This window comes from Adiantum capillus-veneris, chromosome 24, assembly GCF_014529385.1.
Source record: "Adiantum capillus-veneris isolate H3 chromosome 24, ASM1452938v2, whole genome shotgun sequence".
In the NCBI taxonomy this organism is placed as follows: Eukaryota; Viridiplantae; Streptophyta; class Polypodiopsida; order Polypodiales; family Pteridaceae; genus Adiantum; species Adiantum capillus-veneris.
Genome location: NC_140954.1, coordinates 46280360 through 46294324, shown reverse-complemented (window position 1 = coordinate 46294324; position 13965 = coordinate 46280360). Strand labels below are relative to the sequence as shown.

The following is a 13965-nucleotide window of genomic DNA, read 5'->3' as shown; positions in this document are numbered from 1 at the left end:
GTAATCTTCAAATAAGCGGGTAGGCCTCTCACAACTCAGAGCATCTAGATGCAGAGTCTGAGAGTGAGCGTCTGCCCGCACTCTTGTACTTCGAACACAGATTAATACAAAAAGATACCGAAAGGGACGCCAGTCTTTGGGGCCAATATCTCTAGGCACGGAACTCCGCCGGGCCAATGTTGAATCAATTGTGAACTATGAACTGTTTTGAAGTGATTATTTGTGTTGTCGCGGTAGATTCTTGACTTGGAGTGTCCAAGTCTATTACATTGCTCGCCAAGCGTATTTTCTTTACCAAAAAGGAATCTGTCGGGTGCATCAGGTGGTTGATGACGTGGGTTATGTTCTTTCGTTCTCTGATGAAGTGTCCCTCTTTCGGTTGAGTCTTCACTATTCTACTCTCTGGAAGGAGATTCAAAGGATGCTTGTTGCTCATTCACCTATTCCTCCTTTGGATGTGGGCTCTCGCTTCTCTAACTGGAATGTGGCTACTACTAGATTGGATTGCATCCTAGCTACTAGTGTCTATGCTATCCTTCAGTCTGATGTATGGATTGTGCATCAGGGTAATCAGCTGTGGTCGCATTCCGAGTCATCCTTGTGGTGGCAACACACATTGTCTCGCATTTGGCAGAGTCATTTTCCTTTGAAGGAAGGTGTTTTCTTGTGGCGCTGCTTGGTGGGAGCTCTACCTCTTGGCAGTGTTACATGCTTGGCATATTGCGCCTTCCGGCTGTCCCAGATGCCTTGAAGCTGAGGAGACCGTGCCACACTTACTGTGGCGTTGTCGTCACTCCAGAGCCTTCATTCGGGAAGTGTCGACTGCTCTTCGGCTTCGTTTTTCTTCCGGCTCTTTTCACATATGCTTTTGGCTTTTTGGGGTGCTCGAGTCACCCAATCTCAGTTTGCGATGTTCTTCAGCTGGGTTAGATTTTGGACTATGTGGGCCATCTGGCACCATAGGAACTCCTTAATGTTCCAAGGCATTTCTGTTGATCCCTTTCCCTATTTCAAATTATCTCTTGGTCAAGCGCTGCAGTTTGCCTATGACGTTGGAGACATCACTCTTGATACCTACAGGATTTACTTTGAGTGTTTCTAGCCTTCGGAGCCTCATAGTGCTCTGCTTTTTGTATCCCTTTCTTTTCGTGGGTTTTCCTCGCTTTGAGGTTTCCTACTTGTAATTAATCAAAGCAGATTTGCAAAAAAGTGAATGAATTAGTTAGTGACAAGACCGGTGGTGGCAGGAGTGAGAAAAGGTACAAGTGTAGAGGAAGGGAATAGTGGGGAGTGGATAGTAATAGACGTGGTGATTTGAAGAGGGGAAAGGGTTGTGGAGAATGGGTATGATTGTTGGCTAGGATAGAAGGAAGTGTTGAAGTGGGTCTCATTGAAAACCATTACAACACACATTGTAAAGATAGATAAAGTTGTTTTAAATCTTTGAAGTCCACATTTGCAGAGTAGCCAGAGGCTTTACCAAGATGGTCGTCCAAGGAGGGTTCGTTGTGCCCATATGCTCTTTATGGTGATTCCGCACATAGGCCATTATTGGCTACTCTATGATACTATACTACTATGTTTTGCAGTTTTCAGTAGTTACTAGGGAGCCTATTCTAGTGTTGGGCTCCTTAGGCAAGCACTGCTATGGCAATCCTTGCTTTTGTTCTAAGGATGTGTGAGGGTGGAGATTAGGTGGGGGGTGAGAGGGGGAACTTTCGTTATCTCAGCTACGTTGGGACCTAGGAGAGTAGTGTTGGCTCTCTGTTGGTGATCCAGAGTCCTTAGTCTCCTTTATCAAGTACACAGTCAACATTTGCCAATGCATCCTCTTTTGTCAGCAGCGTCATCAGTTTACGTCATCAAATCATTAGAGAGACCAACTGGCTTCGCCCCCTTTCTTTTCTTAGTACTTGGGCTTTTGTTTGGGATCTTCAGATTGGTTGTCCATGTGAATGTTGGCGCATGCTGGTTTGCTAAATGCTTTTGGAACGTGGTAAGATTCTTGTATTTGATGCACTCTATATGTGCTTGAGAGTCTTCGGCAATTCTTGGGTTTGTCCCCATGCTCATATGGTCTAGCGAGCTGTTTGTGTGGGACCATCTTATGAGGTTTTCTCGTTTATTTCATGAGGGGGCAGATGAGGATGCAGTTTTCATGCTTACAGAGCTTGGCTATTGGTGCACACTTTGGTCACATTGCCCGTCACGATGCATGCTTTTGAGATGAAGCAGTGAGGGTAGTGGAAGAGTATCTCATTCAACTGGCAGGGTTGGTCTCGCGCTTCACCTTTTTTCTGTCTCATGTGGGGGAGGATTTCCTCCACCTCAATGGTTCATCCTGCACTTTCCCCACCTTGAATGCGCATATTCCCACAAAGGTGGCTTCACTGATTTTCTAGCACTTATTTCCTGGTGACAAGCTCCTTGTGGCCCCAAAGACGACCTTCAGCAATCCAACCAATAATCAGCTTCACTATGCTGCCAACTCCTTTGTAAGCAATCTTCAAATGAAATGCATAGTTTCCTTGTCATTGCAGCCGTCCCCATAGTCACAGGCTCTCTCTCCACCTAATGCACCAGCAGGTTTGACCAAAGCTAACCTTTGCATTAGGACTTCTAAGTGGACCTGTTGTGATGTGGCTGTGCATGTCGAATGTGGTCCATGTGTCTCGATTGGCTTAATAAAGCTAGCTAATTCGCAGGAGCTACTGTTTTGACCATGGATGATGGTAACAAACAACATGAGATTGCTCGAGCCATAAAGGGAGCCCCTACAAATTCTCTCTTTGCTCAGTTTTGCCTTCAGGCACTGTGGTTTGGAAATTGTAACATTTGTGGTATGTTTCTTGTTGTCTTCCACGAGCAGATAAAATGAATTCTTTGCTATAAAGAAATGATAAATTTGTTTGTTTTTTTGTAACTGTCAGCCATTTCTGTTTTGTGGATTGAATTTGTTCGAGAAGTGCGTTGGTGCTGGGAAGAGATGCAGCCTCTCCCAAGGATGCTCAAAGAAGAAGAAAACCCAAGTTTTGACACCTGCTTAGTTCACCAGAAGCTGCAATTGGTATGATCATGGGTCTCTTTGTGCTTCCGGTGGTGCAATCATCTATCTACTCCTTAGTTTCTTATACAGATTTGACCAGCTTGCAGCCTGCATCAGACGGAAGGCAGAGGAGCAGCAGCTGCATTCAACACAAATCATCAAGGAGGGTCTCATCAATGTGAGCTGTACAACCTACGTGCTTCTTCTAGACAACAGTGCTGAATTCAATTTTGTGGCTTCAACAGGATAATGGAAGTGGAGAAAGTGACAATGAACAAAATAGTGCAGCAGATGAACAGGGTAGGGAAGGGTCTGAGCAACAGGAAGGCTCTCTAATTCTATTAAAAACCCGTGAAAAGATGCGTATTCCGAGGACCCAGGTGTGATGTTACTGACTTTGAGTTTCTTTTGTGAGGAGAAAATGATCAATTGCATGGCTTCTGGAAATGTAGAATCGCTGTTGCAGAGTTCCTTTAAATTTATTTGGTTGTGTTTTAATGTCAGAAACCACCTATTATGACGGAGGATATGCTCTTAGAGAGGGAGCATGCTTTGGTAGTTTTGAGTGACTCACCCTCAGTAAGGATGTCACTTTCTTGAGAAGTGCTTTTTATATTTATTGTTTTCCAAAAAAATGCTACTTAAGTAAGCACTCGTTTGTAATCAGGGAAAAATGACCAGAACAAGGCTACAAACAAGCATGCTTTCTTCAGGCAAGATCCTGTCAATAAGTCCTATTCTTCTAGATACACAGCTTTTTCTGATGTGTTCAGGTTATATATGCAGATATGGCTGCTTTTAAAGCTGCAAATCCCAGTGCCGTCTTTGAGGACTTCATTCGTTGGCATTCTCCACGAGATTGGTTGGAAGAGGAAGTATTCCAAGATTCGCTTGAAAGTTTAAGCCCCTCTAGCTCTCTTACCAAATTTGACAACGGTTTGTGGCCTCCAAGAGGAAAGTTATCTGAGCGAATGTCACATCCAGATAACATCTGGGTTCAGCTCTGGAACTCTGTAAAGCCCCTTCCTGCACACAAGCAGAAACCTTTGTTTGATCACACTCGTGAGGGAGAAAAGGTAACAAAATCTGTTTTAATTAGTGCTGTTTGTCCGTACTCAACTTCATTCTGTAACAGACTCTGAGTTTTCTGCTTAGATTGACATGAAGCATGGAAGATATGCCTCCATGACCAGTCTTGCTTGGGCTACTGGGAGCTACAGAGCACAACCTTTTTCTGCCTTTTGTGATTCTATATTTAATCGCTAGTCTTTTTCCAGTCCTACGCGAGAAGAGGCGCTTGGAGAAGGCTCTTTAGTAAAAAAGTGTATGGGCTTTGCTGACCCTAAATGCTAGACTTGAAGGTTTTAGAGGAGTATTCAGAAAGAAGAAGATCCATCACTATAGTCAAGGGGAGGCTAAAGTTGGCCCATGGGACAGGCCATAATGCTTGTCAGCTCCTCCATTGCTGCCTGCCTAGGAGCCTGTTGTAACACAATGGGTGGAAAGTGTACTGGGGAAGGTGACAAGGGTGGTGAGGAGCTGGTTGAGGGAGATGCTAGAGAGGGTAGAGGGAGCAGGGGTGGAGGACTTCTACTAGGGACTTCTACTCGACAAGAAAGGCTGGCACTTTCTGTGGTACTACTGCAGAGGACTCCGTACTGGGCTTTGTCGATCTTTAGACTGCCTTGTATGTGCCATGCAGTAGCAACAGACCCACCCAAGCTCTTGGCACGAAGACCCTTGAACTAGCTGGACAGTCCAGACCCACTGGACCATACTCGACTAGACCAGGCCAGACTTGACTAGACCACTCCTGCTAGACTAGGGCGAGGCGAATACCAGCCAGACCAAGCTGGAGGATGGCGAAGGTGGACCAGACCAGGCTAGACCTGATGAGTCCAGACCAACAGGCTAGGCAAGGCGAGCGACTACACCAGCTAGCTTCTCGACCATGTACGCTTAGCGGAGTGATACTTAAGTTGAGGTCCCACCGTGTGCCAAAATTGAAAGCACGTAGAGCAGGAAAAGTGTGTCATGCTCTCTACTGTGGGTGCTCCTCAGTGCAATGTGCAAGAAACCTCACTCCAGCAGAAGAAAACACAATAGAGAAACCACCTAAAGCAGGAAAAGTGTGTCGTGCTCTCCACTGTGCGTGCTCCTCGGTGCAGTGTGCAAGATACCTCACTCCAACAGAATGAAGACACAACAGTAGACTCCGAACTCAAGGGAACTCGAGTAACTCATGGAACTAGTACAGACTCTGGTTGGCAGCGCATTCAGCTCCAAGCCTAGGACTCACAAGTACAATGGGGGTGTGGAGGCTCCAATTGTGCAGGGAGAGTGCAGATGTGCGGTGCTAGAGTAAACACAAGACTTGAGACTCACTGACTCATAAGACGTACATGATGCCTCGGACGACTAGAACAAACCGAGCGTACATACAACCGTAAACAACAACCAACAATTAACACAAATATCCCTGACAATCCAGCTCTCTCTCTCTACACCCGGAGGAGCTACTACCACTGTAGAGCTCGTCGCCTCACACCAGAGGCACACTGATCGATTGAGCGACCGAGCTGGGGAGATCCAGACGCCCGCGACTACGGAGGACTACACAGCATCGACGGAGGCTGCATTAGAGGATTCGGATCACTTTGGCCCGACATGCATGACGCCCGATCAGACTACTGACCATGGAGGAGATTGATGAGATCCGCCAACAACCGATGCTAGATATCTTGTGATCTAGCTATCCCAGCTAGCTGCTTAGTTCACATCTAGCAGTTTAGGATTCCATAGTATAGTATTTTATTTTGTCATTCTGTCATTTTGTCATCTTGTTAGTCTGACTTTGTATCAGATCCACCACATTGTAACTTTCTGGTCTCATAGGTCACTTTGGCCTTTTGAAGACGTTAATATAACATTTCATTTCATTTCATTTCTCTCTCAAACATATCCTAGATTAGCCCTTGAGTCCTTCAGACAATTAGCTTAATAGGGGGACACATCATGCTGGTATGCATAGATGCCATCATGGTTCTAGATACATCAGTTCGGCATGGATAGCTTGCCTCCCTTCCAGTACTCCCTTCTGATGCACCATTGCTGTCTCTTACACCGATGGAGATTACTAGACTCATTTGGCAGGCTTTGACCTAGTTGGACACCAAGAGAACATGGATAGAGGCGACACATGAGGTGGGCACGAAGATGGCTTTCTATAAAGAGCATCTTCTCCAACTCACAGGGGATGGGTTTTTGATTCGACCGAGCTATATGGATACACATCTATTTCATGGGTTACAATGTGCCATTGGTTAGATATGGACATCTTCACAGCAGCTTGAGACTGAGACACGTAGATTTAGAGGGATACCAACAACCAGTAGAATATGCTACCTATGCCATACAGAGCCAGAGACAGAAATGCATTATATGTGTCATTGTACAGTGTATCACAAGGTACGGGGTCGCTCCCACTGTCTATTCAGATAGGGATTCGGGCCCTTCTCCAGAGTCATGAGCTATCAGAACCAGAGATGTCTTGGATTGTCTCTACCTGAGTGACATAGACACAGAGATAGTTTACTGAGGTGATTTGGAGAGAGACAATCCCAGAGACAGATTACAAATTTCTTCTCACTAGACATTGGACGGATAGAGGAGCAGCCACCACTGCAAAGCTCAGCTCATACTCACACCCACGGTACTCTCATTGCCGAGCATTGGAGCTAGGGGGATCGAGACGCCCATGACTGAGGAGAGGCGCTTCACAACACCGAGGGAGACTAAAGTAGAGGATTCGAGCCATCATACTATCTCGACATCCAGAGTACATATAAGGATGGATTCATCACTCATAATATAACCCTCTTGTATTGGGCTGTTGCTAAATTGGCTTTATCTTACAGAAAAATAATTATGAATGAATTATTGGATTTATAAGTGAGAGGGTTTTCTCGCTTGGAACACCAAGAAAATAATTCTAAATGAATTATTGGAATTTTAAGTGAGGGTTTTTCTCACTGGAGACATCCGAGTATTCCTAGTGCGTCATTCAAAGTAATGACGGGAGCACTGTGAACGGGAATATCTGTAAGGCCACCAAGAACAGGTACTTCTGATGCATCACATCGGATGGGTGACAGGGAGCATCGGGAAGAAGTATCCGACCATCCAGGAACGGACATCTCTGATGCGTCATAGGATGGGTGACATAGAGCATCGTGAAGGAGATTGTACCATAAGTTCGGTAGGAAAGGACTAGGTGATGGGTATTCTTGATGCGTCACAAGGTGGGTGAGGGGTGCATCGGAAAGGGGATATGCATAATCGAGAGGAAATCCGAACTCGAAAAGAGGAATACGCGTAAAGACGCAAGCACAAGAATAAAGATGGGTTCTGAGAAGCTTTTCTTAAAAAGCGGAATATTTTAACGAGTTTTCCGGGAAGAGCAGACGCTTTCCTGCAAGGAATCTATGTTTGCATTGCATTCCTGCATGTGGTTGCATCCAGGGACGCCTAGGAAGTGTTGTGAAAAGCATTGTTTTAAACTTATAAGGTTTTATTGAGTTTTTGGGCAGGTTCAGACCAATTTTAAAATATGCCGGCCGTCCACTTAATATGTGGGCAGCCACTTCGAAAATAAAGCAACAAAACCAGTCAGCGAATTCTCTCTCCCTATTTCGTGTAGAACAGAAAAAAAAAACGATAAAAAAAAGAAAAAAAGAAAAAAACGTCCACGATCTCTACGCGAGCAGCTATTCGTGCCGTGACCAAGGAGCTATAAAAGCACCACATGCCCTCACTGAAAGAAGGTTACCAACGCGAGCAAGAGAAGACTCTGCCGCTAGAAGACGCGAGAGATCGCGAGACTAAGAAGCACAGAAGTCGCTTTTCCCGCACAAGAGCGACATGTATCTATTGTGGATTCGCCATACGAATTGTTGTCGCGTGTTTGCGTGTGTGTTTGCAGGTACTTCATCGCAAAGGAGAAGCGAGAAGGCTTCGGCCTACGCTTCGGGAATTCCGTTTCCCGGAAACGGAATTCGGAAATTGTCTGCGGAGTCTCAACTCCGAGTACAGACGGAAAAAGGATTGAGAGCTCGTCTCTCGGATTTCCCTTACGGGAAGGAACGACCATCGAGTCAGAGATTTAGAACGGAGGGGTTTTCTCCGGTTCTTGTGCTTGTAAAAAGATTCTCCCTAATAAAGGATTCTCTTTAAGGGGGGGGACCAGCCCATCTTTTGGTCCCCAGTACTGTGTCGATCTTCTCACTCTATCTCTCTCTCTCTCTATCTATTTCTCTCTATATCCCCTGGCTTCAATATTAAGTGATAAATCTATTTATCCGAGTATATTTTATATTGTTATGCGCTCCCATTTGTGACAGTGGTAATTAGAGCATGGTCTCCTCTCTTTCTCTCTAAAGGAGGACGACTGTGGGAAGATACGGGAAGAAGCCATGACAAGCCAAGAGAGAAGTAAGCAGGCGGAACCCTAAGCCCTGCAGGAAAAGCTTGCAGAGTTGGATTTTTTTTTTCTGTCTGCAAGAAGTCGACACAAGACTTGGGATTCTCTGAGAAGGCGACAAGAGCATGATGCTCAAGAACCTAGAGAATCCAAGGAGCGGAATGCTCAAGATACTTCAGAAATCAGAAAATATATATGAACATCAATCCGGAACCATAGCCAAGAAATATTTCGGGAAGGATATGAAGAAGGTCTTTAGACCTCAGAACACTCCGGTCAAGTTTCATACTTTTGACAGAAGGGAAGATGTTCCGATGTTTGAAGTTTCCTTTGTAAACGGCAATTTTTGAGAAGCGTCGAAGGTGAGGCATTGTGACCAAACACCTCAAGGGGATTGCAAGTACTTGGTAAAGCTCTGCAAGGAACTTACAACAAGACTTGGATTCAATTCAAGGCTGAATTTTCCGACAAATTTTTTTCCTCTACACTTTGAGGAAGGCATCAAAGAAGATTGGGATCGGTTTGCCCGATAGGAACACAAGCGAGTCATGGATTATGTGAATCAATATTTGTTCACTCTTTCCAAGGTGGCTCCATTCTTGAACCTCTTTGAGGAAGAAACGATAAAGAAATTTAACGAAGGACTTTTGCCCGAATTTCGTAAACGCATCTGCAAGATACTTTGCAGCAGATGATGGAGTCAGCAATAAAAGTTGAAAGTGTACACCTTAGTGTACATAGAATCCAATCCCCGTAGTGGGACGGGAACCATTGAACATAGAAAGTTTGGAGTAAGGGAATTCAATCTAACTCCTGAGTTCTGGAATAAAAGACCCTCGAACTTTAAGTGAGAGGGCAGGTTTTCGATCAAAGTTACATCTTTGCGGAAATTATAAAGTGCATCGTGCTTATTTGCTCTTTTGCACGAGGTATGGTTATGTCTAACTGGGACTACTCACTCTTGATTGTTTATTAGAGCAGGATCAAATTGAAACATTGTTTTTTGAAATGAGTTGGTTTGATTAACTAGCGGGAAGGTCAACTATTGATTTGGTATCCGGTAATTCTCGAACAGATTACCTGCTACTGCGGGTAGGAAATTATGAAGGAACCATTCTAAGCTTTCAAGCAAAGAAAAGCTTTCATTAAGCTTGAATACTCTTTAAGCCCACATCCCCTACCCGGTAAGGGAAGATATGGTAGTGCTTTTCGCACAAGTGAAGGAATACTCTCTTTACGAGGGAAGGAACAAGCGACGACTACGGCCTGTGCTCGAGGAATCCAAGGATTGAAATCCTAGATTATTTGATGAGCGGGTTTTGCTCTAAGATCGAGCCAAGGATCGTCAAGTTGAGCGTCTTCGCTCTAAGGATCTTACGAAGGGAAGGTAATTTCCTACGTTCATCGAAACTCTAACACAGCTTAAGAATTATGTACACTTTTGAGTACATGGATAACACACGAAAATGCAGACCTATGCCAAGGAACTGGACGAGAGTTTGTTATACTCTCTTGAGCGCCTTTTTGCGCAAGGTTATGTGCAAGGGCAAAGACCTAGATTGATTTCTAGGAGGATTATTCTTCTCGAGATTGAGAAAGTGGAATTGAGCTAACAGATTCTCGGATAAGGAAAACTTCCGATCTGTTGGAAAGATGTGAATGATGAGTTCTTACATGGCTCGTTAGTTTGATGATTGGTGAAGGATATCCTCGAGGTACTAGAGGAAGGACATGAACCGGTAAGGTAAGTATTGAATTATTGAATTTTTGAATTTCTGTTTAATTTAATTTTTAAGTTCTCTTTTGAGAAAGGACCAGCTCAACTCACCATTGAGCAAGATTTGGAATCTTTTCGGTGTCTCTCTCGCGGTGCAGTTGGACCTCTACAATTGAGGACAACTGTTTATAAGTGAGAGGGATGTTGCTAAATTGGCTTTATCTTACAGAAAAATAATTATGAATGAATTATTGGATTTATAAGCGAGAGGGTTTTCTCGCTTGCAACACCAAGAAAATAATTCTAAATGAATTATTGGAATTTTAAGTGAGAGGGTTTTTCTCACTGGAGACATTCGAGTACAGAGTATTCCTAGTGCGTCATTCAAAGTAATGACGGGAGCACTGTGGATGGGAATATCTGTAAGGCCACCAGGAACGGGTACTTCTGATGCGTCACATCGGATGGGTGACAGGGAGCATCGGGAAGAAGTATCCGACCATCCAGGAACGGACATCTCTGATGCATCATAGGATGGGTGACATAGAGCATCGTGAAGGAGATTGTACCGTTAGTTCGGTAGGAAAGGACTAGGTGATGGGTATTCCTGATGCGTCACAAGGTGGGTGACGGGTGCATTGGAAAGGGGATATCCATAGTCGAGAGGAAATCCAAACTCGAAAAGAGGAATACGCGTAAAGACGCAAGCACAAGAATAAAGATGGGTTCTGAGAAGCGTTTCTTTTTTTTTTTGAGAAAAAGATCCTTCTATTAGTTAATGAAAACTGCCCATAGGGCTACATCCACCTCTGCAAGAGAGGGCTACAACAAGCATGATGGGGAGACTCTCCCAATGAAAAAACAGCATATATACAATGAGGCTAAATCAAGAGATGGGAGGAGGGAAGAGCCACACAGGTGGACAGTAGTGCCATCTGAGCACCCCCTGGACTATGGTGTGGAAAGGCCCAGGGCGCCAGAGTCGAAGGAAAGCCTCGCAACGCTCCCGCATGCGGTCGTAGCTGCCCTGTAGTCCCTTAAGCTGTCCTCTGAGAGTATGGATCAGGTCTAGCCAAAAGTCACGAACAGTCTCTGCTGGTGGCACAGGGCGAGCCTCAAAGATGTGGAAACTGTGGGCCCGCCAGATGAAGCAGAGAGCTAGGCCGCTGATGAGCTCCCAACACTCCTCTCTCTCACTGCACCACTCCTGTGGAGTAAGCTCTTTAGCAGGCTGAAGTGTAGGTCGCCCCCCACTGCATCACTATCATCCTGCTGGTGGAAGGTAGCTCAAACTGAAGTGCTGGGCCCGTGAGGGTGGACCACGCCGTTGCCCCCCAAGTGTACTGTCGAGCCGTGGAGAGGGCAGGCATCAGCCGAAGAACTCGTAGCCACACTTGTTGGGTCGAGGGGCAGTCCCAAAGACAGTGACGCTGACTCTCCACCAACAGGTCACAGGTTGCACATGCGGCCAAGAGACCACTATGCACAAGCCAGCACCCTACTGCTGTGGCTCTCTGTGCAATCAGCCACTGGAACAATGTGACGCGCCTCTGCTGTCTGGAGTCCCACAGCCTCTGCCAAAAGGCTGCCAAGAACTCGACTGTGAGGCCCTCCCCTGCCAATGACGTGCTGCAGCGGGACGGGCCTCTCTGTGTGCTGCAAGTATATGACGTCCAAGCCGAACAGTGTACTGAAAAAAGGGGACTCCTGGGCGGTCTGCAGACGAGAAGGGGTCCCTCCATAGCCACTCACCAGGATCCCACTGTACTCGTGCCAATGGACAACACTCCCAAGCCCATAGCCTCCAGTGTCCAGTCTCAAGAGCTGCTGGGTCAGGGTCTATGACGCAAGTCCTCCCACAGATGCCCACAACCTGGATCCTCTGGAAACAACACTCTGCTACCTGCGGGGCCTCTACTTCAACTCGCTGTAGTCGGTCCTCCAGTCTCCTGCTCAAACCAACTCGGCGCAACTTTGTAAAGATCCATCTGGTCGAAGGTTGCCAAGGGCCTCCTGACTGAGGCACCCTGGCACGAAGCCTTTGCAGCAAGAACTCCTTCCAGGGCTCCTCGTCTGGAAGAAGTCTTTTGACGACGAACTTCCCAAGAAGGGCTCTGCTGTGCTGTGCTGGATCAATCATCCCAAGCCCTCCCTGAGAACAAGGAAGTGTGATGACCGACCAAGCCACCTTGGTTCGGGCAATCTGAGTGTCACGACCTGACCAAAGGAAGTTCCTGATCAACCTCTCTACCTGGCTGATACAAGAACTCAAGAAGATCCAGCAAGAAGTGATGTACCACATAGTCGCCAACAACACCTGGTTGGAAACTACTACTCTACCAGCCAGCGAAAGTCGTGCTGAGCTCCAATGTAACAGCTTTCTCCTGATGGACAGGAGAAGAGGAGCAATCTGCTGCTCGGGGGACAAGTCCAAACCAACCTAACATCCCAAGTACGGAACTGCAGTCCCTGGAGGAATCCACCTGAAACCCTCTCCTGGCATCCAATCTGGCACAGGAGCACTGCCAACCGAAAAAGCCACTGGCTTTCTCTAGTTGATCAGTGCGCCCAATGCAGAGTAGAAGGTCTCCAAAGCCTCCTCACATCTGTGTAGATTGGCCTCTTGGCCCTCTAAGTACAAGGCTGAGTCGTCGGCAAACTCAGCGTCCAGAAGCTCATCTCCCCGTATAGGGAGTGCTAGGCCCCTCAGACCAACCTACTGTGACACCAAAAATCTGCTCATCGCCTCCGCATAGAACAGAAAGAGAAAAGGGGCAAGAGGACAACCCTGTCTGACCGATCGTGTGAGCATGAAGCGCTCACCTCTACCTCCTGCCAAAAGCACCTGACTGTGAGCCCGTCTGTACAAAGCTGACACCCCTCTGATCCAAGCATCTGAGAAGCCCATCTTGCGTAGAGTGCCCTCTAGAAAGTCCCAGTCAACTCTGTCGTATGCCTTCTCAAAATCGAGAAGAAGAATCACAAGGTCCTCCCCACGGAGCCGTGCCAAGGCAGAAGCCTCCTAGAAAGTGAAGATGTTGTCAAGGATATTGCGTTCCTTGACAAAAACTGTCTGAGTCCCATGTATAAGGCTCTCCAAAAGTGGCCGAATCCTCAAACTCAGAGCCTTGGCAAGAATTTTGTAGGCTGAGTTGAGGATGGTGATGGGGTGCCACTATCGAATCTCATCCAAGGAGCCACCCTCCTTTGGAATGAGGTAAATCAAGCCCTCACTCATGCTATCCGGCATCACTCGTGTGTGCAGAATGTACTGATAGGCACTACAAAGATCTGGGCCAAGCAGGTCCCAGTACTCCAAGAAGAAGCTGAGTCAGCCCATCCTCACCTGGACAGCTACCACGAGGGAGGGCCCTAAGAGCCGTGTGCAGCTCCTCAAGCTGGAGAGGCATCTCTAGCCTCTGGCTGTAGCGCGGATAATGTGTCGTGTTCTCTACAGTGTGGGTGTCCCTCAGTGCAATGTGCGTGACAATCTCACTCAACAAATAGAAACTCTCTCAAACAGAATAAAACACAGAAACAATGGATAACAACAGAGACACAGTAGTAGACCAGAACATATGGACTCGACGAGCTCAAAGGACCATGTACAGACTCTGGCGTGGCAGCACACTCAGCTCCAGCCCAGGACTCACAGGTACAAAATGGGGTGTCGAGGCTCATATGTGCATGGATGGTGTAGCAGTGCTCTGTGTAAGACTCTCT

The 13965-nt window shown here is 46.5% G+C and overlaps 1 protein-coding gene across 3 annotated transcripts in view; it reads left to right on the top strand.

The window, feature by feature from the left end:
- LOC147426311 (Rab3 GTPase-activating protein catalytic protein) overlaps positions 1-13965 on the top strand; it is a 161017-nt gene that overhangs the window by 90046 nt on the left and 57006 nt on the right. For 2 of the 3 annotated variants that reach the window (XM_086499135.1, XM_086499137.1), the window contains exons 12-18: positions 2706-2840; positions 2931-3067; positions 3147-3224; positions 3292-3426; positions 3551-3625; positions 3714-3759; positions 3833-4122. In XM_086499135.1, coding sequence (XP_086355261.1) covers positions 2706-2840; positions 2931-3067; positions 3147-3224; positions 3292-3426; positions 3551-3625; positions 3714-3759; positions 3833-4122 — 896 coding nt within the window. The remainder of the gene's footprint in view (positions 1-2705; positions 2841-2930; positions 3068-3146; positions 3225-3291; positions 3427-3550; positions 3626-3713; positions 3760-3832; positions 4123-13965) is intronic. The other variant, XM_086499136.1, reaches the window with a different exon arrangement.